This window comes from Neopsephotus bourkii, unplaced genomic scaffold (assembly GCF_033783945.1).
Source record: "Neopsephotus bourkii isolate Nb327-2 ecotype Australia unplaced genomic scaffold, CSIRO-AGI_Nbou_v1 NB_388, whole genome shotgun sequence".
Taxonomy (NCBI): Eukaryota; Metazoa; Chordata; class Aves; order Psittaciformes; family Psittacidae; genus Neopsephotus; species Neopsephotus bourkii.
The window spans coordinates 94062-117445 of NW_026900893.1; the positions used below are offsets into that span (position 1 = coordinate 94062).

The window sequence follows — 23384 nt, forward strand, 5'->3', positions numbered from 1 at the left end:
AACTCAACAACAAACAATTCATATAATTTTTGATCAGAATCAAGAGGCAATAGTGCATCTTTTTACATGAACAAGAACAAATCTGATTTTGCAGAGATGACAAAGAGTGGTAATTGCACATAATTTTGATGAAGACTATCGAAAGTATAAATATTTTTTACATGAAGCACCAAGATGGCTTGTGACCTCTGAAACACATTTTGCAAACCCAAAATGAGATATTTTTTTCTTTTTTTTGACAATTACCACAAAAAGTCTAGTGGTCCGTGAAACTGTATGAGGAAGAAAAGGGAATCTACTACTTAATACGTTCCTAGAGATAATTTTAACTCCAATGCTAAAAGTATATAGGCAGAGGTGGGAAATCTCTGTTCCACTCCATCAATACTTCTTATGTACTCATTATGTTAAGTAGAAGCCAAATGTACAATACAGCTGAGTTCTTTTAAATCTCTGGCATTTGTCTTCCGTGAAGAACATGGCATCTTAATTTTAGCACTGTTTTAAGCATCCAAAGTGAAGAAACAGAACATAACACACTGTAATCTAAGTATAGAAAAGCACAGACTCACCTGGATTTCTAGACACAAGTGACAATTTTATAAAACATCTTTCTTGGAATAATCCTGCGCAGAGGTGGGGTAGTTCAAATGCAGTAAGAAGGAGGCTGCTAACCTATGACCCTCAGTACTTCAGAGCATCCTCTGATGACAGAGCTAACACAGGATTTCAGGACAGGACAAGCAAGCATATTTCTAAATTACCATACACCATGATGATGAAATGTAACCTAATTCCAAACTAATTAATGAAATGAAATACTATTTAGCATTGCGTGGGATAACACCCACTAGATTAACTTCTTGTTTTACAATTATGAATTGCAAAAATAGTGCAACTAATAGGTACAAAGGCACAGACACCAGGTGCCAAAGTTCTAGGCTTTATTGATTGCTTATTGCTATCTTTTACTCAGACTTTCTCAAAAAGAAATTACTATATAATATGTTAATTAGAAGTGTGTAATCGGTGGATGTCAGCCACTAAATACTGAGAGTAGATTCTAGGTAGATTGAAAAAAACCCCAAACTAAAAAACAAAAAACCCCACACCAATTCATCATCTGCAAAAATACCTACCTTAGTAGTACAGTCAGAACCACTGTTTATGCAAAGCCAGATTACAGCAGCTAGTCAGGCTTGGAAAAAGCATTGCCGCTCCTATTTTACAGTTATGGATGTAATAGCTGACAGCTTCATGGTCCTACTCAGATGCAGGACTGCGTAGACTACAAAGTTTTCAGGATGTCATAATAGTATCTACCCCTCTGTCTGCCTATTGGTTTGATACACAGTTCTGACTATCTCCCCTTAGAAATTTGATAACCAAATCAACCAGTCCTTATGCAAATACACATCTTTTGACCAAATCTAAGCATGTTTTACTTCCCTGTTTGTTTCTAAGAAAAAATCTCATACAAAATAATTAACCTGAATAACAAGGAAGAATATCAGACATCAGCATTCAACAAGAACGTACTTCATGTCAAACTCTTTTGTCTGTATTAAGACAAATTTTATTTCAGACAGTGGAATTTCTAGCTGAATATATCTGAAAGGTCCTCACATATGTATAGAATCATAGAACGGTTTGGGTTGGAAAGGACCTTAAGATCATCATCATTAATATTTAACATCGGAAACCATCATTATTTTTAAATGTGTAAGTAACACATTTTGCACACACACAGTTGTAGAAATTAATCTGGTTTGCTAAATAGAAGTTACAGATGCAGCACATCAAGCTATTTCTTAACATGCAGCATTCTGTGATAACACAAAAAGCTGTAAGCCTTTTCCTGGGTCAAGGGTTGCTTGGAAGTAGCTTCAATAATTTTAGATGGAACTGCTTTTGAGAAGCAGCAGCAAGTCTTTGCTAAGAAGGTACGAAAATGAGATCCTAATGTAATGAAAAACAAACCACAGTATTAGAGAACTATACTCATAGCAAACTGAGAAAGTCCTGCAGAACATTTGATGTTAAAGTCCTTTCCAACCCTAACTATTCTATGATTCTATGATTCTGTCATCCATATGAGATCACTAGAAATTGACGTTAGGTCCCAGAAATACACTCCTTGTATAGTAAAAGTGAGAGAAATCCAATCTTTACCCATATAACTGCTCTGAAATGCACCTTGCTAGCAAAAAGGCATTGGAAGATTTCAGCAAGAACATTCTTATTTTTAGCATGATTAAGTGTTTTATTCAATAATGACAACTAAACATTCAGTTAATTAACTCGAGAATAAATTGTGCATCTAATCTGTATTTCTGTATTTCACTAGCTACACAGATTCTAGCAGCACAATGTTGTCACTTGGTCACCAAGTACGGCTTACAAGGCTGGCTTTGGCTGCTTTGACAACTTCAGACGGCAAGTGTCACTTTCCCCTTCTAGCCTTACGCACTATTTTGCTTTCGTATCACATAAAACCCACAGTGAAATGGCATCACAAAATACATTGTTTCAAAACATGGAAAAATAATTCCCTGAATCAGTTTTTCAATGTGAGCGAATCAGATATTAAAGCATTCTGTGAATCGTCTTTGATGGGGTTACTTTCAGCTATCTCAGTCATTAATAGAGCAGAGCATGTGTTTCTGCCATGGAATTCTTATTTCAGATGCAGCCAGCCCAAGCTGTGTATGTCTGTTAGAGAAACCTACATTCACATTGCAAACCATGCAAACAACCTCAAGTCAGCAGGTCATTTTCTTAAAATAATTAAGGAAAATGCTACTAAAAAAAAATATCATTTCACAAGCTTATGAAATACAAAAAACCACTAAAAGGTTAATTAACCATGTATACAAGTATTTCCTCTTCTACAAGCATTTTGGAAATGGGACATAGAAACTGACATGAAGAAGATTGATTCTACACTGAATCAATAATTACGCTCCAACATAAGGAAATATATAAAAAATCCCACAAAATAAAGTACTATTTGCATAATAAGCATTTTTTTTGAACAACTGTGCAAATGTCAAACACCTAGCAATGGGTCTGGTTTAGAAACAATCTATCCTGTGAAAATGAATCACCAACCCCTCCAAAGCACACGTGGAGTCACTTCTCATTTCTACAGAATTCTTAAAACATGTTGTTAACTATACTGTTAACTCTTGAAAACTACAATCTTGTTTCTGATTTCCAAAGTAGAAATGAAGTTTGAATTTAAATTGATACTACAGGAGTGATAATACCTAAAGATACAAGAGATTGGCAGTATCACTACATAACCACTTTCCTCAAACTACCATTTTTGACAAAGAGGGCCTTCATCTAGGATTAGCACATTTTTTACTTCCATGACACGCCATTTCTTATTTCTGCACTGTAGTGCAAATTCAATACTCCTTCAAGTTGCACCAACACTACTGTTTGTAAGGACAAGCTGTAGAATGGGTCACTGAAATTATCTGGGCTAAAGAATAATCTGTGTAGAACCTTTGAGGTAGAAAAAAGCAACCACACCACAAACAAGAAAATCAACAACTTCCCACACTATCAAGGGTGTTGAAAAATCCAGTGAATAAACTGATCTTACAAGGTCTCTGTCACCATTGCTTCAGCACAAAACAAATATTCTATGAATTTTGTTGCTTGGCTTCTAGTTCTACTTAAAAGTCTTAGCAGCAATGCATTTTATCCTTCTTGTCTTGAAAGATTTTAAGCAAAGAGAAAGAAAAAAATCCTCCATGACATGAAACCCTTTTCTGACCACAAACCAAAAAATGGCATCCACAAACTATCCCCCAGATTAAAGTGGACATATTAGCAAAATAATCTGGACAATATTCCTATAAGGCATCTAATCATTCTCCTGATTTTCTAATGCAGAAGTTGACTACAAAACTTCAGTGTTCTGCCACAGAGGGAACAACAGCAGGTCAACCTTTGACCGTTGGTAAAGGTTCTGGTTTCCTTGTCTGCAGCAAGACACGTCTTACAGGAAGAAGGAACCAATAAAGATTATTTAAATCTTGCTTCTTGCTAAACTTTTAATTCTTTGTCTCATTCATGAAAGAACAGCTTCTGTTAATATTTACAAGACTAATTTTATTTGGAAATTGAAGAGTCTTATCTATTCTTAAATAATTAATAATTTTATACAATAACCAGACTAGCAAAGAGCATGATTACTAAAAATAAATCACAGCTACTGAAACTACCTTCCAATACTCTCAGTATTTACCATTATACAAAATAAAGGCTTTACAAATTAAACAACTCTGAAATGAGTAAGGCTTCAAACCGAAGATTTTTAGGAAAGCTGTTCAGACAAGTGAAATTCTTTATTTTTAGTACCATTTGCCTGTAGTGTGTTCCCTGTCTCATCAATCCATACCCCCGGTGACTATGATAGTGCCTACTGGCAAGGACAGGATAGCTATAAGTCGTCTCAGCAACAGTCCAGATTTTGAAAGCTACTTCAAATTTTCAGTTGATTATATTTTATGTATGATAAACTCAGGAATATTATATCTTTAGGAATACTATGTAATGTTACACTTCTTGGTTTAGCTAAGGTGCAAGAAGTGTGAAATGGTTTGTGTGCAGAGCTTTCTGACCTATTACCCACTGTGTGATGAACATAACAAGCAAGGGAATGCAGGAGCTGGAGAACACTATCAAGCTGTACTTGTCCCAGAACATCACCTGGAGCTGCTACTGGAAATACAGACCATGACAGACTGCCACAAGCCATTTAGCCCCATCCTCTAATCGGGCAGATCACATACCCCCTCATCAGAGCTGCAGGAAGGTAGACCAGAACTGATACTCAAGCAGTAGTCCACCACTGCCATACCTTCTACTGCCTTTCTCTGGGAAGGGAGCTCTGTGTCAGCTGACAAGATGTTCTGTGTCAGGCTGAGGAGATACATCAGGAGACCAACTCAGCTAAGAAAGGAAGCCACAGCTTGAATATGAAAAGGCAGCATATAGGATAGAGTAGGCCATGCAGGCTACAAAAGAGGAATTGACAAACACTGCCTGGGCACGTAGGGGTATGGCAATTATTGTCAAGGAAGCCAAAACTCAAGAGTTGAGATTTGCAAGGGATTGTCAAGGGCATAGAGAAGAGCTTCTACTGTTGTATTAGTGGTAAAAGGCTGACCAAAGAAAATGCGGGCCTATTGCTGACAGGGGTGGGTGATATAGTGACAGCAGACACAGATCACAGCAGGTCCTCACCACCTTCTTTGTCATCACCAGCAAGTTCTGTCAGGCTTCTGTCCTTAGTGACAGAGCTTAATGAGGAGGGGGCCTATCAGCCTGGAATGTTTATATTGAAGAAGTAAGTAAAAAACCCCAAATATTGCTTACTGATTCTGATTACAAATATGAACAATGAAAATATAATCCAAATTTAAGCAATGAAATTTAAGAGAATTTCTTAGTCCTAAGATATTGGCAAGCTCATTTCCTTTCTTTAACGAATTTTTAATTCCAGCGTCTACACTAACTTTCTTAATTTGGAATAAAATGAGAAAGAGATGACAAGCTTTGAAGGCCTAAAAATCTAGGTGAGTTATCACCCATGCTAAGTAGCCATCCCTGTACCATAAAGGCGGAAAGATTTAGCTGGACCTTTAAGAACTTCAGACTTAATCTACGATTAACACACTGAGAAAGTTGATGGTTAGTTCAGCACTCAAGTAATATGTAGCAAGAATTTACTGGTACTTTCAAAGAACCAGTAAGAGTAACCTGTCTATGTAACAATGAAACGACTGATTCTTGTTTTCACTTTTTTAGTCCAGTTCCCTCTTTTATATTTCATGTATTATTTTCTACATAACAGACCCCCCCTGGCTTTGATTGGGCAACCTTTGACAAGTGGGAAGATGCACAAAAGGGCATACAGATCCCCAGATGTGACATACTGATGCATTTTGCATTATCACACATGGCAGGAGCTCAGGAAACACTCACTGGAACAGGCTACAGAAAGAACAATGTGTGGTGTTAGATAAATGCTTCACCCTGCACATGCAGCTGAACATGAGATCACCCAGCTTTACAAACCAAGCACAAGACATTGCAGACTTCTGTGATAATTAAACAAGAAGTGCTATTCATGTGCAAAAACAATGCTTTCCATCTTGCATCACAGGTGGCAGCAAACAACAAACTGATGTTCAGGATGCCTCTTCTATGTGATGAGTTGTTTTATTATGCAACACTCAGGATTCCTCCCAGACAAAGCCTATCTTCTCTTTCCACCACAACTGTGAACCTTATGAAACTCTGAGACCTGGATAACTCCCCTTTTACCTACTTCATTTTTTCTTACCTTTGAGCAGAAAAAAATCCATTTTACAGCAATTTCCCCTGTCCACAATAGGCACTGAGTCCATTCACTAAGGTCCTCTCAAAGGACAATGGCAAGTATCCTTCTCTTGCCTTAAAAATGTTATGTAGACCCTAAGTACTACCTTTCACTGAGGAAGAAATTACTTTGCTCCAGAAATAAGACCTCTGCCACTAGACACACACACACACCCTTCAGTTTCCTAGTTCTTGTTAATTTACAGACTTCCTGAAGCAGTACTGTGCTTACAGCTCTACAAGCTTGCTATCATATGTTACAAACTCTCTTATGTTACAAGCTCTGTTATCACACGTAACAACAGTACCACAGGGCTAATTGTGCCTCAGAAAAAAATAATTACAATCTCCAAATTAGTGGAAAGCAAGAACTAGAATCTAAAAAGCCTCTACTGGACTACTTCCCTACAGTAATTTGATCCACAGATGGATCAGTGTAATCCTGGATGTACAGACAAATAAGGAAACAGCCTGCAGAAAGGGATCTCGAGGTTTTGCTGGATGATAAAGTGAGTTGGATTGGCAATGTGCCCTGGCATGCAAAATGGCCAACCTTATCATGGGGTGCATTAAGCACAGCATAGCCAACTGGCTGAAAGACTGTCCCAGTACAGTCAGCATTGGTGCTGCCTCACCTCAAGTATTGTATGCAGTTTTGGGCTTCACAGAATAAAAGCAATATAGGAATATTAGCATTTGTCCGAAGGAGGGCAGCAAAGCTGGTGAAAGCACTAGAGGGCTTAACTTGTGAGGAACTGATGAGATTAGATTTGTTCAGCTTAGAGAACATGAGACTGAGGGGTGACCTCATTGCTGTTTACCACTTCCTCACGAGGGGAGCAGAAAGGCTGGTGCTGATCTCTGGTGCCTGGTGACCGGATATGAGGGAATGGCTTAAAGTTGCTCAGGGAGCTTCAGACTGGATGCTAGGAAAAAATTCTCCAGTGAGAGGGTGGTCAACCACTAGAACTAGCAACCAGGGAAGTGATCACGGCCCCAAGCCTGTTGGTGTTTAAGAAGTATTCGCACAACAGTATTAGATATACTGCTTAATTTTCAGATTGTTCTGTGGGCATCAGGAATTGGACTTGATGACTGTTGTGGATCCCTTCCAATTCCCATCTATGATTCCATGACCTCAGATCCCAGCTGCTTAACTAAAATGCAGGCTTCATCAGTGCTTTGACATTCACGGGTTTTCCTAATTAAACTCCATAGAAAAGGAATGGAGGTTGAACTTACAAAGCCACGTCCCACTCTTTGTTTTGCTGAGGTAAATATAGAACAGATGCAAACACAGAAGTTAAAACAGTATTTTTTACTTACCCGACAATCCCGCTGTAGTGTTTTCATTAGTGCGCTGTGTGTTTCAGAATCAAAATACAACCCTTCATGCATATCTTGCAAGAAATCCAAGTCTTTGAACGTAGGGTTGGACTTCTCCCTCTCTTTTCTTGATGCTCTCCGTTTGTACGTGGAGCCTTTCAAGTCATATGTGAAATGCATTTTCAAGGCTCGTGGCAAAACATTGTTCATTACAACAATTCTAATATTAATGCCTCCAGACTGAACGCAGTACAGCCCATAAAACTTGGGTAGAAGAGTCCTTGGATTCTGGTTCAGATTCTAAAACAAAAGAGATCGTTAAATAGATCTATTTTCAATACCAAAGGACATTAAAAAAACCTGCGCATGTTTTCTTATCCAGTACTGTTTCTTTGACCAATTAATTTTCTTTGTGAGACTGTATTTGAGACAGCTAGCATAAATACTGCTTTTTGCCAGGAACATAGATAGGCCAAGAGCTAAGCAGTAGCTGCATGTATGCCAGATTTGTCTTTTTCACATTCCATGAAAGAGCAGACTAGAAGACAAAAAGAACAGACAAAAGTATCCCTGTGCTCTTTTCGGCTGAGGTAGAGTTAATTTTCTTTCTAGTAGATGGTACAGTTTAAACCACACCACTTCCAAAGATTTAGTTTATTCTGACTTGAACAACCTTGCATTCCACCTGATGGAAGGAGTTTCGGTCAAATGTAGTTCTCATTACCTTGACTTGGATTCTGAAAAAGAGAACCCCTGTCTCCACAAGGCTTTCCACATTACGTGTTAGGGCCAAATGACTAAGCTGTCTCCACAGGTGTGTAAGGTTGTAACAGGACCACAACTGATCATCAGAAAAGCATGACATAATCCAAATTCCACAACAGGCAAAAAACCCCCCAAACAAATAGGAGAGGATAAAAGAGGTGACAGCAAAAATCCTCCTTCTGAAACTACTCTCAGCTTTTGGCATGAAAAGTAAGATGGGAAAACCAACTTCACATCTTACAAGCTTAGTAAGTCACAATATACAACTATGGGAAGAAAGTACTTTCAAAGGAAGTAATCACAGTGATTAAAGTTTTATACTTTAGAAACTGTTGCATATGGTGGCAGTGAGAATAAAGTTCTCAGGAACAAAGCAAAGTGGCCTTATATTCACTTGCACTAACTCAAACTAAGCTGATTATCAAGATTAGAAACAACAACATGAGAAGTACCAGCCACCGTTGCTCTTTTTGATGCTGACAGTGCCTTTTTTTTTTTTTTTTTAACAAACTGTGAATCCATGCATTTCAGTGTAATAATGATAGTATTCCTCATTTTTAGTACAAGTGAGAGGGTAACTTTTCTAATGTCTACTTAAGAAACCAAAGGAAGAGAAGTAAGGAATAATCTTTGTTCGCATGTGTAGAACCATAGAATAGCTTGGGTTTGAAGGGACCTTCAAAGGTCAAACAGTCATATTATAAGTGGCTTTTGTTTAAAAAGAAAAGGAGAATTAAGTTATATTTACTTTGGTTCAATGGTTTCCCTTTCGGATGATGGATACACATAAAACAATACAATTGACTTAGCATTTGCCCTCAAAAAGCTCAGTTTAAAAATAAAGTTTTGAACTAATTATATGCATAAATATATTTTTACATCATTGTTTTAACATACAAGAAATGGAAATTATAACTAATCCAGAAACAGAATTGAAACTGACCAGTCTAGTTTCTTTGTCCACTGAGTGAAATGCGAAGGATCAACAAACACAAAATGGAGAAAAAAAGTAAAATTAGAAATTCAGAAACCCTTTTTTGTCACTACCTTACTAGAAGCAAAGTTTGGTATCAAATCAGAAGATGACATTCAGCTTCATCTTGAATGCTAAAATAGCAGCTATTATTATCTTAAATACATTCTTGATTTATATTTATTCATTCCGCTAGGGGTAAAAAAATGACAAAAATATTAGGAAACATGGATAAAGCCAATGAAGGATTAAAACCCAAACAAAACTAAATCTTCAGAAGTGTGACATGAAATAGGAATGCCACAGGTAAAATACAGACTTAAATTACTTACCATATAATAACCTGGCAAGAGCTTCTGAAGAAACTCAGCCTCTTTGTGTTGGACTGTTTTGATGATGAACTCATCATCGCTAGTTACAAAAAATAAGGACCCACTGGCACCTGGGTTGGATAATTCAATTAAAGGCTCACTGCAGAGGGAGTACTGAAAGAAACAAAAATTGGTTTTCACTGCCAATACATACTTTATTCAAACACATTTTTAAAACAAAGAACCGCAGGTTCAGATATGCACAAGAGAATCATGGAGCTTATTCTTCAGTCTTAACCATAGAAACCCTAAATTTACAGCAGTGTAAATTTACAGTGAAAATTCCAGGCCAATTGCTTTAAGGCTTCAGTCTTTAAAAGAAAGAAAATTACACAGGATGTGAATTGTGAGTAGCACAGGGACCAGGGAATTATTCTTAGCAGCACAGTATGTCTTCCAGTCTTCTCAGAGCAAAAGGACTTAATGGTTTTAGTAACATATATCTGGTTTATTGTGTACTGCCAAAGATGAGTTGAGCAACTCCACAAGAAAAAGCAGTTTTGTTTCTTGAAAACAGCTTTCATTAAATTCCACTGGAGTCTTGCCATTGATTTCAGAAACTGGTGATAGCAAAGAATAGTGATACAATCTAGTAAGTATTTTCTTTTGTGAAAACCTGAACTAAAGAAGCATGCTTCTCATGGACCCTAAGCACTGCTTCAATGCATTTTCTTACCCTGGATCTAACTGAGGCTTCTCCCATGATCACAATTCTTAAAAAGAGTTTTGCAAGCTATAAAAATGTTCTTTTTCTACTTCATTCTCCAAGTTCACTCTATTCCAATTAATATAGAGTCCTTTCTTATTAATCCTATAGTTGCCCTTGTCTACTGGTAGAACAATACTGGTGGGTAATAACAGACATTCTGCACAAATCAGTAGTTGTATTGCAACCCCCGTGTTTTTCTTGCCAAAATATATAAAGCTTCATGAGTAATTCTTATTGTTGTAAGCATTTGAAACCAATTATCTTAAACATTAAAGCTCAATAAAACAGTATAGTGTAAGCACAAGTTATTAACCTAAATTGTGTTGTTTTATAGTTGAATTCATTCCTGTAAAATGTGTCTACCCAGCAACTGCTCCTATATAGAGGCCAGCCAGTTTTGACTGAGAGCTTGTGAAAGCCAAATCAAAACTAAAATGTAAGAAAATCCTCAAATCCCTGGCAATTAAGTACTTTATGACCAAGAAGTTTCCCTGCAAAATACCAGTACCCCGTGAGGTGACAATTCTACCAGCTGCTCAAATACATTCACCCTTGTTATCCAGCCTGACTCCTATAGCGCATTACTGCTTAACCTCCTTGGACAAGGTGAAACTATAAATCTTTGGGCTTTTTTCATTGTAAAACAACAGTGACAACTCACATATGCTTGCTGTAATTTCTCCTCTTTTTACTTTACTTTTCCCTTCAGCCACAATTGGATCAACACTTGGCATACTGTTATAATAGCGTATTTTACATACTGAATTGGAACTTCACTCACAACATGATCCACATTTCACGGAAACGAGGGAGTCTGTTCAGTCAGAATCCTGACACACACTATTGTGAACAAACTCTTAAACAGATGTTTTTGCTCATGACCAATTTGGAAAAGTGGCCCAAACTAAAACTAGTTCTGTTTTATAATCATAGTACCCCCCTCTGATCACATCTGCCTCTGGACCTCAAGGGACTGCGGCCTGCTCTGATTGTGAAGTGTTGCCCATTTAGAATCAGAAACAACAGAAATAATCCTGATCTGCAAACCCTAACAGATGCATACATCAGTTACCACAACACACACTGAAATTCCAACTGTATTTCAGAAAGATTTCTATTTGTTGAAGGCAATCTGCTTCTGCATTTTCAAGAAAAGAAGGTGCACTTATTCTTGAAGCTAGCTTCTCTACTTGCCCCCTTTTCTTGGAAACATACCACTAGAGTCTTTGCTGTGCCAAGAAGAAAAAGAATCTGCAATAAGCTGCCTTTACTGGAAATTTCCTTCAGACATTTTGTAGTTGAACAGTGTCACAAATATCGTAACAGCAGCAAGCAGTCATTCTATAATCTTTAATTGATGCTACTGCAAATGCTTCCTTAGAATATAAGTTGCAGGTAACAATAGCTTTACTCTAGGAAGTGCAGCCTTTTTAGCAGCTAACAACACTGCCCGCATACTTAATTTTTTGGCAAATCCATAAGCAACTTCATACATAATGACGTATCTGTCCCTCACAACATCCTTGTCTCCTAACTGGAGAGGCATGATTTTACAGATGGACTACTTGGTGAATAATGACGTGGCTGGAAGTTTGCACTTGAAAATTTGCAGTCAATGGCTCAGTGTTCAAGCGGGGACCAGTGATGAGTGGTGTTCCTCAGGAGCTGGTATTAGGACTGGTGCTGATTAATATCTTTGTTGTTGGCACGGACAGTGAGACTGATGTGCCCTCAGCAAGTTTGCTGATGACACCAAGCTGTGTGGTGCAGTTGACACTGCAGGGAAGAGATGCCATGCAGAGGGACCTTGACAAGCTCAAGAAGTGGGCCCATGGGAAGGAACCTCATGAAGATCAACAAAGCCAAGTGCAAGGTCCTGCATGTGGTTCAGGGCAACCCCCAGCATCAATACAGGCTGGGGGATGAAAGGATTGAGAGTACCCCTGAGGAGAAAGACTTGGCGGTGTTAGTTCATGTAAAGCTCAACATGAACTGGCAGTGTGTGCTTGCAGCCCAGAAAGCCAATCATATGCTGGGCTTCATCAAAAGGAGCATGACCAGCAGGTTGAGTGAGGTGATTCTCCCCCTCTACTCTGCTCTCATGATACTCCACCTGCAGTACTGCGCTCAGCTCTGGGGGCAACAACACAAGAGGGAACTTCAACTGCTTGAGCGAGTCCCGAGGAGGGCCACAAAGATGATCAGAGGGCTGGAGCAACTCTCCTATGAAGACAAGTTGGGAGAGTTGGATTTGTTCAGCCTGGAGAAGAGAAGGCTCTAGGAAGACCTTATAGCAGCCTTCAACTAACTAAAGGAGGCCTACAAGAAACCTGGAGAGGAAACATCTTACAAGGACATGCAGTGATAGGACAAGGAAGAATAGCTTTAAAATGAAAAAGAACAAGGTAACATAAAACTCTGACATACAAAAGTGGTAATTTGTACTGGGACTCTGATTTGTTGGGTAGACTGCCATGAGATAAACTGGACATGAGGCAAACATCTAGAAAATTTAGCTCTTTAACACTACCCTTCCAAAAGCAGAACTGCTGGTTAAGTAAAATAGCGGATCCTTGCTCCTGACAGTGCAGAAAGTGGTTTTACCAAATAAAGACTGCTTTTATGGTAGCAGCAAATACATCTCTTCTTTCTCACTTAAACAACTCAATACTGAGGAGGAGTAAGTCTTCAAACTATAAAAGACAGAAAACGAAGGCAATACTCTGAAGAACTTCTTTTCTGGCCTGCCACCCACTTTTCTCAGGGTTACATGGGAAGATCTGCAGACAAATACTTATTTAATGAAGAGAATGTAAATAATACAAAAGCACTTTATTAGAACTGAATTGGTAGAAGTCACACAGCTACTGATTATAGCTTCTCTAGAACCAAAGCCTGAATGACTCAAGTCCATTAATACTAGTCAATTAGCAAGACAGGTTTCTATGGGAAAGATGCAGAATTAAATCTTTTGTAAAACACTAAAAGTATCCACTAGTTGTTAACTACTTCATGAATAAAATTTACTACCTATTTGGGCACCATTAAAGCATCCTTTTCTTTCACTATGAAACTAGAACATATTATAATAACTTGTAACTCAAAAGAAAACTGCAGTATCTTACCAAGTAATCACCAGGCTTGATACCAAAAAGTTCTCTGAAATAGCGGAAGGCGAGAGGTGCATATGTCTTAAACCTGAAGTCAGGGTAATGATGAGCAGGGGTGAGATTGCTCCCTTCACTGAAAACAAAAACAAAAATAAACCAAAGCCGATTATTTTTGAGCATTTTTTAGCAACTTCCTTCTTGCAGCTAGTTTTACTGTAAAGTTGCTTAACTCAACCATTGGCCTTCCGAGACAAAAGTCACAAATGCAGATAAACCTCCCTATCACCATTAGTCAGTGTAATAGAAATATCTGAGAGACATATAATACAATACGGCCAGCAAATTCCTTTTTCACACCTTAAAGGGAATGACTGTTTTCACCACTCATATTCATTTACATAAATATCAGGTTTCAACTAATGCTACGGTTTCTTATAGCCCTCCAAGGTAAGCCAGCCTAATAGTTTACTGACACAGGAAGGGTCACCGCCACCTCACACAAGTTCTTGCAAAAATTTTGGAAGTCAGTGCAGCAAAACAACTTCATACTCACTTGGTGACCTGAACTGGTTTGCAGGGAGGTCAGATGGATGCTAAGGACAGCACAGCACAGAGGGCAGGATCATGCAGCCAGAGCAATGGGAAGGATGCAGGACTACACACATTTTTTAATGCCAGCAAACACTGACTGGCTCTGCCTTATTTATGAAACAGCATTCTCAGCATTAGTCTCTGACTTTAAAGTGGTTTTCTATTTGTCTTCCTGTCAAGTCATGTATTTTACCTCACTTCAATCTAAACCAGCACTAGCTTACATGCTCAGTTGGTTAAATAGGAACACAAGGTACAGACCCTTAGGGGAATTCTGCAGAATGGTATGCAGTTATATGCAAGCTACAGATTCAAACTAGAAGAGGCACAAAGACTACTAGGGTGACCAGCCTACAAGTCAACTGAAGGAAGAGGTCAGCAGCAAATCCTGCCAGAAGAAAACAAACAAACCAAAACCTGTATCACCACCCTCACCCCACTTGCTTGTGGTTTCATTTATGATGGAATCAAAAATAAGGCTTTTAAGTAGAAGAGTTCTGTGCTACGATTTCAACACAAACAACAGCAGTTTTAAGACAAAGTTTGGTCAGTCTCTGAGTGGTTTGATAAATGAGCACAAAATCCATGGCTTGACACAGTGAATGAAATTAGCTCTTCCAGTACTTGTTCAGTCATTTACCCTAACTAAATTATTCAGAAATGCAGCATGTACCTCTGTGACTGGCAAGAAGAATAACCAGAGTAAGTAATATCCAAAAAAGAAAAGAAAAAAGCTATGAATTCACACAGCTATGAAAAGGAATAAACTGTAAGCAACATTCCTGCAAAGGCTAAATTAAGCATCATGAAAATATTTAAGAGCTTTGATCTTGTACAATTAATGCTTGTCATAAGAATTTGTCACCTTCCATCAATAACCATTTGATGACAGAATTCTACACAACCCATCTTAGCTGCCCCTGCACATGTACCACCAAAATCCAACAGAACTGAACTGCTAATTAGGCAGTGTGAGCTGGTGAACAAGCTCTCTCAGGCTCTAGACTGATAATGCACATATTCTAGACTCTTAAATAGGAGACAAAAGGAGGGGGGAAAAAGCCCTGATTTTTATTGGGAAATTACAAATAAAAAGATGTGGAAAACCAAGAACAAATACAAAACCATATGAAAACTACTACTTCTTGGAGTTCTAAACCATACAGTTAACAGCTAGTGAAGGCTATCTAGTCCTAATGAACTCATCTGATCACTTTATAATCTACTGTATCACAATTTCAAGGCATTAAAATCAAATCCACATGCATTTTGTTGTTCCATTATATAGTAAATAATGAAAACCAGTAGAATGCTAGGCTGAAGGTGGTGGTTTTTCTTTCGAATTAAGACTAGTGAATGCTTTTTTTTATAAGGTCTTTCAGCTTATCAGAACACTGACAGTTTCATCTGAATTAAGTTTCATATACCTAGATGCATCTCACTGAATATTTGTGCAATATGAGGATGCCAAAGGGGTAACATATAGCTACACTGGGGACCTGGAGGCATACTTGTAAATACATGTAACTGTTGTAAGAAGCTGACAGTTAAGATGCAGAACAGATGAACCACCACATCACTGTCAGGTAAGAATAATCATGTAAGCTTTATGCAAAAGTCCTGTCTTTCAATACATAACTACCTTTATAAATCTGCTTCCTGCAACCATAACTTAAAAGCTTCTTTTGTGAACGTGTGGCAATAAATAGATTACATGTCTTTACTATACCAGAATATGTACCATGATTGGAACTTCACCAGGCTGAAATTAAGATAGGTTTGCTATGAAAATACCATGAGTCTAAACCTTTTAATAACTGCATATGGAGTAAAATGATCAATTCTGGGTCTACAGATGGACAGCAATGCATAGTAACTGGAGATTTATTCCAGAATAATTGCAAATGGCAATTATTTTGGAACAGCATTGACACAGAGGCAATTTATGTATTTAGAGCATGTGAGCTTGATTTATGACAACTGTAACAGTCAATTTCACTACGCAGACAAGTTTCTTTGTAAAATCATCTTTAAAAATCCCTTTTACAAAAGGTCTTCTGTTAAACATACTAATTAATTTCAGCTTCATTGCCTAACAGAATAGTTTACAGGATCCCAACAGTAACCTCTTGTGTGATGCAAGAAGCAAACCTGACACAAATGTATGATTTATTGGTAACTCCTCTGGAAGAAAGTTTGTAAGATTTTTTTGTTGTTACTTTTAACAAAAAAAGTAGCCTCACTTCCAGTAATTTCCTACAGCAATGGAAAACTTCAAATTCCTTGTGGCTGATTATGTCCTTATTCTTGCCTGAAAAGGACAGTTTCTACTGTACAGAATGCTTGAAGTAAATACAACTCTACCTTATTTAGACAAGAAATTATTCACCTTCTACTTTATTAGCTCTTGAGAATTGTGGTTTTCCCCCACATTTTCTTGGCACATTTTACAAGGGTGTTTCACTGGATAAAGTATATGCACAAATCACCACATACAACAATTTTTAATCAGGTTAGGGAGTTTCATGGGGACAATTATGTCTTTGAAGTTGAAGAAGAAAAACACCTGTGATCTGCTGACAAAAAATTAATCTGCAAAACAGAGCTTTGGATATAACAGAAATGTACTCTATCATAAAAAAAGAGGTAATCGTTTATTTTTTCCTGTCAGATAGTTTAGGAAAGGAAAAATAAAGGCTTTTAATACCAGCTTTGAGTCTGGCAATCTTGAGGAATTCAAGTCTCTGTGTACAAGCTACCACAAGCAATACCATTGGAAAGATTAGGAAGCAACTGTAACTTATAAGGTACTTTAATAACCTTGGCTGTGAGACCACACAAAACCAAAAGCTTGGCAGGTAGAACAATAAAAAGACATGAAACTTACTGTGCGAATTCGATTTAATACTTCAATTTTAGATTTATTTTTTTTTTAATCAAGCACACCTAGAAATGACAGTATGCGCATCTTGACTTATTTTTTACTAAATGTTTATGGTTGATTTAAAGCATAGACTGTGCAATATCGAACTAAAAATGAACTACATTTGTAATGGACAACCCTGTGGCTTGCAAGAATTTTGCTAACCAAGAGACCCAGATACGTTTGTTGGCAGCTTTTTTTACTGTGGCCTCACCCTGGTAGGACATACTTAGGAGACAGCACACCTACATGAAGTGGCAGAGAAGGCCAACTGCATCTCTTGGCAGCAAACCCTCCTTGCAGAGCAATGTTAATAGGCTCTGATGTAACTGTTAACAAAAGAAATAACCACACTGTAGTTGTGGGCCCATGTACACGCTTCTTGTACGTACTATAAAAAGAGTGAAGAGGAGGAACACCTCGGTTCTCTTTTTAAAAGCAGCTCTTTTTAAAATCTTAAAATCAAAATAAAACACCTAAAGTTAAATGCTCCTAATATTAAAAACTAAAAGTATGCAATCTCCGTTTCCCTGTTCTTGGATAAAGCTGCTCTTTCACAATGAAATGTGTTTAAATTTTACAAACTGTACCCAATAAATACCTACTGACAGACTGGGTAGTGCTTTGGTGTATTCATTTTCTATATATCATTTCAGGAAAGCAATTATTTCCTACAGGATGGAAATAAATATTATGGTTACCTGTACAAATAGGTGTGTGCTGGTTTTTCTCATACTGTGGGATAAAGTCCAGTAGTAATATCCTTGTTTCCCACCATATATTCTCCTATACTTTTGGTTACTATATGCTATCCTAAGCAGCTGCCCTCAAGGCAGCTTTGAAGTATACCTGTGAATAGTAAATATCTTCAAAACAAGCAAAGTCAACAATATCTATGTAACAGCTGAATACACATTTTCTTACAATGATAATGACTATTTCACAACCAACTGGAAATGCCCTTTAAGCAAAGGGTATCAGAGTACTGTAGAAATAGTTTAAGTATGTCTACATAATCACACAAGTACTCAGGTTATCACAGGTTTACCTAGAATTTGACAGCATCATAGAATCATAAGACTTTCCCAACCTAACTGACTTTTTAAGATCATGAAATCCAACTTTTACCCCAGGACTGCCAAGTCCACCACTAAACGATGTCACTAAGGGCCTCACCTACATACTCTCTGAACTCTTCCAGGTACGGTGATTCAACCACTTCTATGGAAAAAGAAGCAGCTAAGACCGTCTTTTGTTTTTGTTGCCACAGTTACCCCATTCCACATACTATTTGTTTTGCAAACAGAAATTACTCCCTCCTGTGTATCTCTCTATTGACAAACTGTAAGTGTGTCAGAACTCGGGTTATCCTGTGTATCTCTGTAACTGAAGCACCAAAGAAGAGCAGCAGTGCTTTATATCAAAGGCTTCAGGCCACTTTCTTATCTGTCTTGTGAAACTGCTCAACTGGAAACATATAGTGGCGTAAGTTACACAACAACTAAGCATCAGTGTGAACATCTGAGTATCATTCACATCAAGCCTGCAGAGCATTCTAGACTTCTTTAATTACAAGGACACTACTTAGTCTGTTAGGAAACCTAACATACAGGTTTGGTACAAATACACTTCCAAGGCCAAGTGTCAGTTTTCCTCATTTTTCTAAATCAGTCCTCAAAAACATACAAGAAAACAGTACACTTCAGTTTTAGACACAGGGTAAAACCCAGAGTGGTCCTATTTTCTTCTGACTACTTATGTGGTCTGTCATCCAAATGCTATCATAATACAATACTGAGCTTTTGACATTAAATAGCAGAGAGCATTGCATAATATTTCATTAGCATCACAAGAAAGCAATATGCAATTGAGCCAGTTTGCTATACAGTTGACTGCAGCTGTAGGGTGCATACAGGTCAACAGCATCTAACAGACCTTCTGGTTAAATTAGAAACCATAGCAAGTATCTCAATATGAAGGGTCTAGACCCTAAAAATAAAGCATATTAGCATGGGAAGTGTATAATACTGATTAACACCGTGCTGCAAAAAGGTCAGACTCACAGGTGTGCTTAGCAGCAGCCTCCATCTAAGAAAACAAGGAGATGGAGTTTGAAACATACCGGTCTGTTCCAAATACTCTGCATTTCTGAAGCTGCATATGACTCACTAGCCAAAGTCAGCTGACAGAACGGAGCCGCTTCTGTTTGGCTTGTCGAGCACCACTTTTAGAAAACCAGCCTATTTAGTTAGCATGTGTCTGCTGGAAGAGCTTAGGAAGCTGCCCACATTGCCAACTCATAGGCAGCTTCATGGCCCCATACCCCAGTGAGCAGCTTCAGCAACCACTGTCTGATACAGATAGCCTTATTAGCTCAGCAATGAGTCTTTCTGACCATGACCACCTTACTTTAAGCCAGCTCTACACTTGAACCAAACACCTCTGGAAACATGGCTGTGGCCACACTGCAGATATGACTGGTTTGGAGACAAAATGTGTCCCCAAGAAATGAGCTGGCTCCAACCAAGGAAGTCAGGGGTATAGAGCATAACACAGGAAGGGGGGAATATGCCCCACACAGCTGGGTCACAGGACAGGGCACAGAGTGCACAGGCAGGATGCACAACCTTCCCACTGAACCCTCCAGCCACTGTTGCAGCACCAAGTAAGCAACTCCACTGCTGGATTTCCACAGCAGTGTTTAAAAGCCAGAAGAAAAGCTACCTGGGAGTAGTTCCTCCTGTGTTCTCACCCCATTCAGGGAGCTGGGGGAGACTTCAGACACTGTCTCCAGAATCAACTAGGTCACTGCAGGCTGCCTTTTGTTCTCAGTCCAAATGGCACATTTACGTAGTACCATTTAGAGTGGATGGTGGTTCTCAATTAATCTTTTATAGGAGCCTCTAGTAATACCTACCTTAGTTCCCAAAAGCAGCATGTTATCAACTCCTGGGCAGCCCAAAGAGAAAGGGACAAAGGAGATGCCACAATGTGAATCAGAAAACAACAAAGGCACTTTTCCACCCCCTCCAACACTACAATATACAAATGAAAGCAAGCACCTCTGCAATTCAAATCCACCCACTGTACAGAGCTACCTGTACTTCCCAAAAAGTCACTTCCTGAAACAAACACTTAAATGAATCTGGGCTAACCTCTGATCAATTTAACTCAGTTACAAAGTAACTCAGGACCACAAATATCTTGTAGCCTTTGGAGTCACTTCTGACTTACACCAGTGGCTTCCACAATAAGCAGAGCAGTTACATTCAGATCTGATTGACCACTTTTTAGCCCTAGCATTTTTCTCTCTCCTTCATGACTCCTGAACACCACTGAACTGTTTTGCTGTGGTTACTAAAGCTGAGGTACAGGCAGTGCTGAGGTTTACTGCAGAGGCTGAGGAAGACTCAGAGCCTTTTTATCTTTTGCAACTGATGAAATCTATCAACAGCTGTTGACTAACAGTAAAAGGGCACAGATAACACTGTTTTGCTCACTGGAGCACGGGCTGCTGTTTCATTGCATTTCTACTAGCCTAGGTCTATTTTGTCACTGCCATCATAACAGCCTCCTGTTGTCAAAGCAGCAGGTGTGCCTGTGACTCTGCAAAACAGCTGTTCTCTCACCTCATTGCCACACCTGAGTGAAGCAAGGGGGACACAAGGGAAAACATGGGAGGAAGGCAGAGTAGCACAGCTGTTGTTATGAGTTGGCCACAGTGAAGGGCAAGCTCATCTAATAGCCTGCCTGGAGCTGCAGCTGAATTATGAGCACATAAAGCAAGTGGAAGAATGTGTTCCTTGCTTGGTAAGCACTTGCTTTCAGCACCACCCTTGCTGTACTGTCAGGTTCTCCTCCATCTGTGGACATTGGCAAAAAGCTTACTTAACCTCAGCTTGCTCCAGGGGTACTTCCAGGTTAAAAGTAAGCCCACTAGACCAGCAGCTGTAACTAATTGCTTTCAAGCCAGACCAATCCAAATGGGGAGGAAAACAAAAACTCGAAGTGATGACTTTTAACAATACTTCTTCACATACAGGTACCATCGTAGGAAAAAGTGAAGAGCACCTGACATGGGACCATTTGCTAAAAATGTGCAACCCTCTGTCTAGGGTAACAAAGCTACCTATAAATATGCCTTGGGTGATCAACATCATACCATTGTGAAAGACTCAACATTTCAATGCCCTTAACCAGCAAGAAAGAAGCCTGCATTGTATGTAATCCTAAATGATTGCAATTTATGAAAACTATGAAAACTGTTTGTACTGAAACCATTTTAGATGAATGTGCATGTTGCACTGAGACACAGGAAGTACTCAAAACTTAACATTTCTGTGCATAAGCATAAGAAATCAGGTCTCATGGTTTTAAGAGATTGCTGTGGATAGACAATTTTTATTTACAGAGAATGTTAACAGCAAGTGCTCTTTGTAAGAGAAGCTCTTTGTTACAGTCAAGATGACTCACTGTGTTATATACTCCTGCCTACTAGATAGCTATGAAAAACAAAAAAGAACAACTATGCTGCTCTGGCCATTACTTTCATTTATCTATGTTTCCTCATATGAGTTATTTATTTATTTATAGGAAACTGTTTAGAAAGATGCTACTAAAACTTTCATAATACATTTTATGTTACAGCGAACAGGCTATTCCTGATGGCTTTGTTTTCTTTTTAAGCTAGAAGGGATCCTTCCCACCTTCCTCTTAAAAACAACACAAAACATGGAAATCTGATTTCTGAGTGTACATGTATGGAAGTTTCACAGAAAATATATGCAACACTATGGACTACAAACCATTTTGTTTTACTTGTTGCTTTAGAATAATGTTAAAAAGGATACAGATTGTTTTTTTTTCCAAAATTGTTCTATGTAATTAAACAATTTTAGCATGTATACTTCAATTAATTTCCATGAACAAAGCTGTTATTGCAGCCAAACGAAGCACAAAAGCCTGCATCATTGTCAGTCACACATTTCACAAGCATTATGGCTCACTTCCTCTCACTCCATTTTTCAAACCAATAAAAACTGTTATGATACACATATTTCTCAACTGTAATTTGGATTTTTTTTTAAACAAACTATTGTGACTATGATGTATGAAAACACATGCATATAGTTAACTCCTCTATATTTACTCAATATAGAAGAGAAAGACTACAAAACTGCACAAACCTCAGAGTTAACACCAGAACAAGTATATGAATACTCTCTATTACTAGAAACTGAAGAATGTAATGTAAAAGCTTTATTTCATGTAAGAAATAAATTTTCTTCTCCTTAAATGACACCTCAGCTCAGAGGAAAGGAGGAGTTGTATCAAGCAAATTCATGTGAGGAGAGGATAACTTTCCTGAGCCAGCAATTATTTTGTACGTTGTCAGTTTTAACTTTGTTTTAGCAACATTGGTAATTTTTAAAGATTGTAAATTATTAGAAAACACTTATGAAATAGCATTCAAACTGCACATGGACAAAACTTACAAAAATTCCTAGAAAGCCTTCAAAAATTCAAGGAATACTACACACACCACATGTCCTTACAGAAATGTTGGGCATTATTGTAACTCAGCACTTTTAAGGACCCAGATAATACTGAACAAAGCAAGTCATACTGGTTTTACGATTTATTTTTCCTGAACTTTCTTTATCCAGTCATAAAACATGTCACTTGAAAAAGTTACATAGCCCTATACTTCAGCTTCTGAATCCCCCAAATGAGTACAGACCTCTTTTTCCCTCATCTGCAGTACTGATTTTTGCATCAACTTGGCAGTGATACAAACTGGGGTGGACAAATCCAAAGCAGTAATTGTGCACAACCTGTAGACAGCTAGTAACAGCTGAATCACAAGCTGAAGTCCTGGCTATAATGTTATAATGTAGTGTAAATTACTTTTAACACTGCAGGACTTGAATTATCATAAATTTTGACAACACCTCAACAAAATGGTATTATTCTCAGTTTTTAGAAACTAAATGGAAACTAAACAAACACATGTGTGCTGGACATAATACGTAATTGCATATAGATTCACAAATCACTTCCAATTGCAATTAACAGCTCCTTAATTGAAAGTGTCACAATTGCTTTCCTTCTCCAGAAGTGACAAGTCTCAAATCTTCAGTTGAAGTGTGATATTCCCAGTTTTCTACTTGCCTTCATTTTCAATGATGACACGAATAGGATAATGTTCAATTTATAA

The 23384-nt window shown here is 38.2% G+C and overlaps 1 protein-coding gene across 2 annotated transcripts in view; it reads right to left on the bottom strand.

Annotated features, from left to right (window-relative positions):
• PIP5K1B (phosphatidylinositol-4-phosphate 5-kinase type 1 beta) overlaps nucleotides 1-23384 on the bottom strand; it is a 103374-nt gene that overhangs the window by 25723 nt on the left and 54267 nt on the right. For both annotated transcript variants that reach the window (XM_061349243.1, XM_061349242.1), the window contains 3 exons: nucleotides 13669-13786; nucleotides 9796-9948; nucleotides 7726-8025 (listed from right to left, as the gene is read on the bottom strand). In XM_061349243.1, the coding sequence (XP_061205227.1) occupies nucleotides 7726-8025; nucleotides 9796-9948; nucleotides 13669-13786 (571 nt within the window). The remainder of the gene's footprint in view (nucleotides 1-7725; nucleotides 8026-9795; nucleotides 9949-13668; nucleotides 13787-23384) is intronic.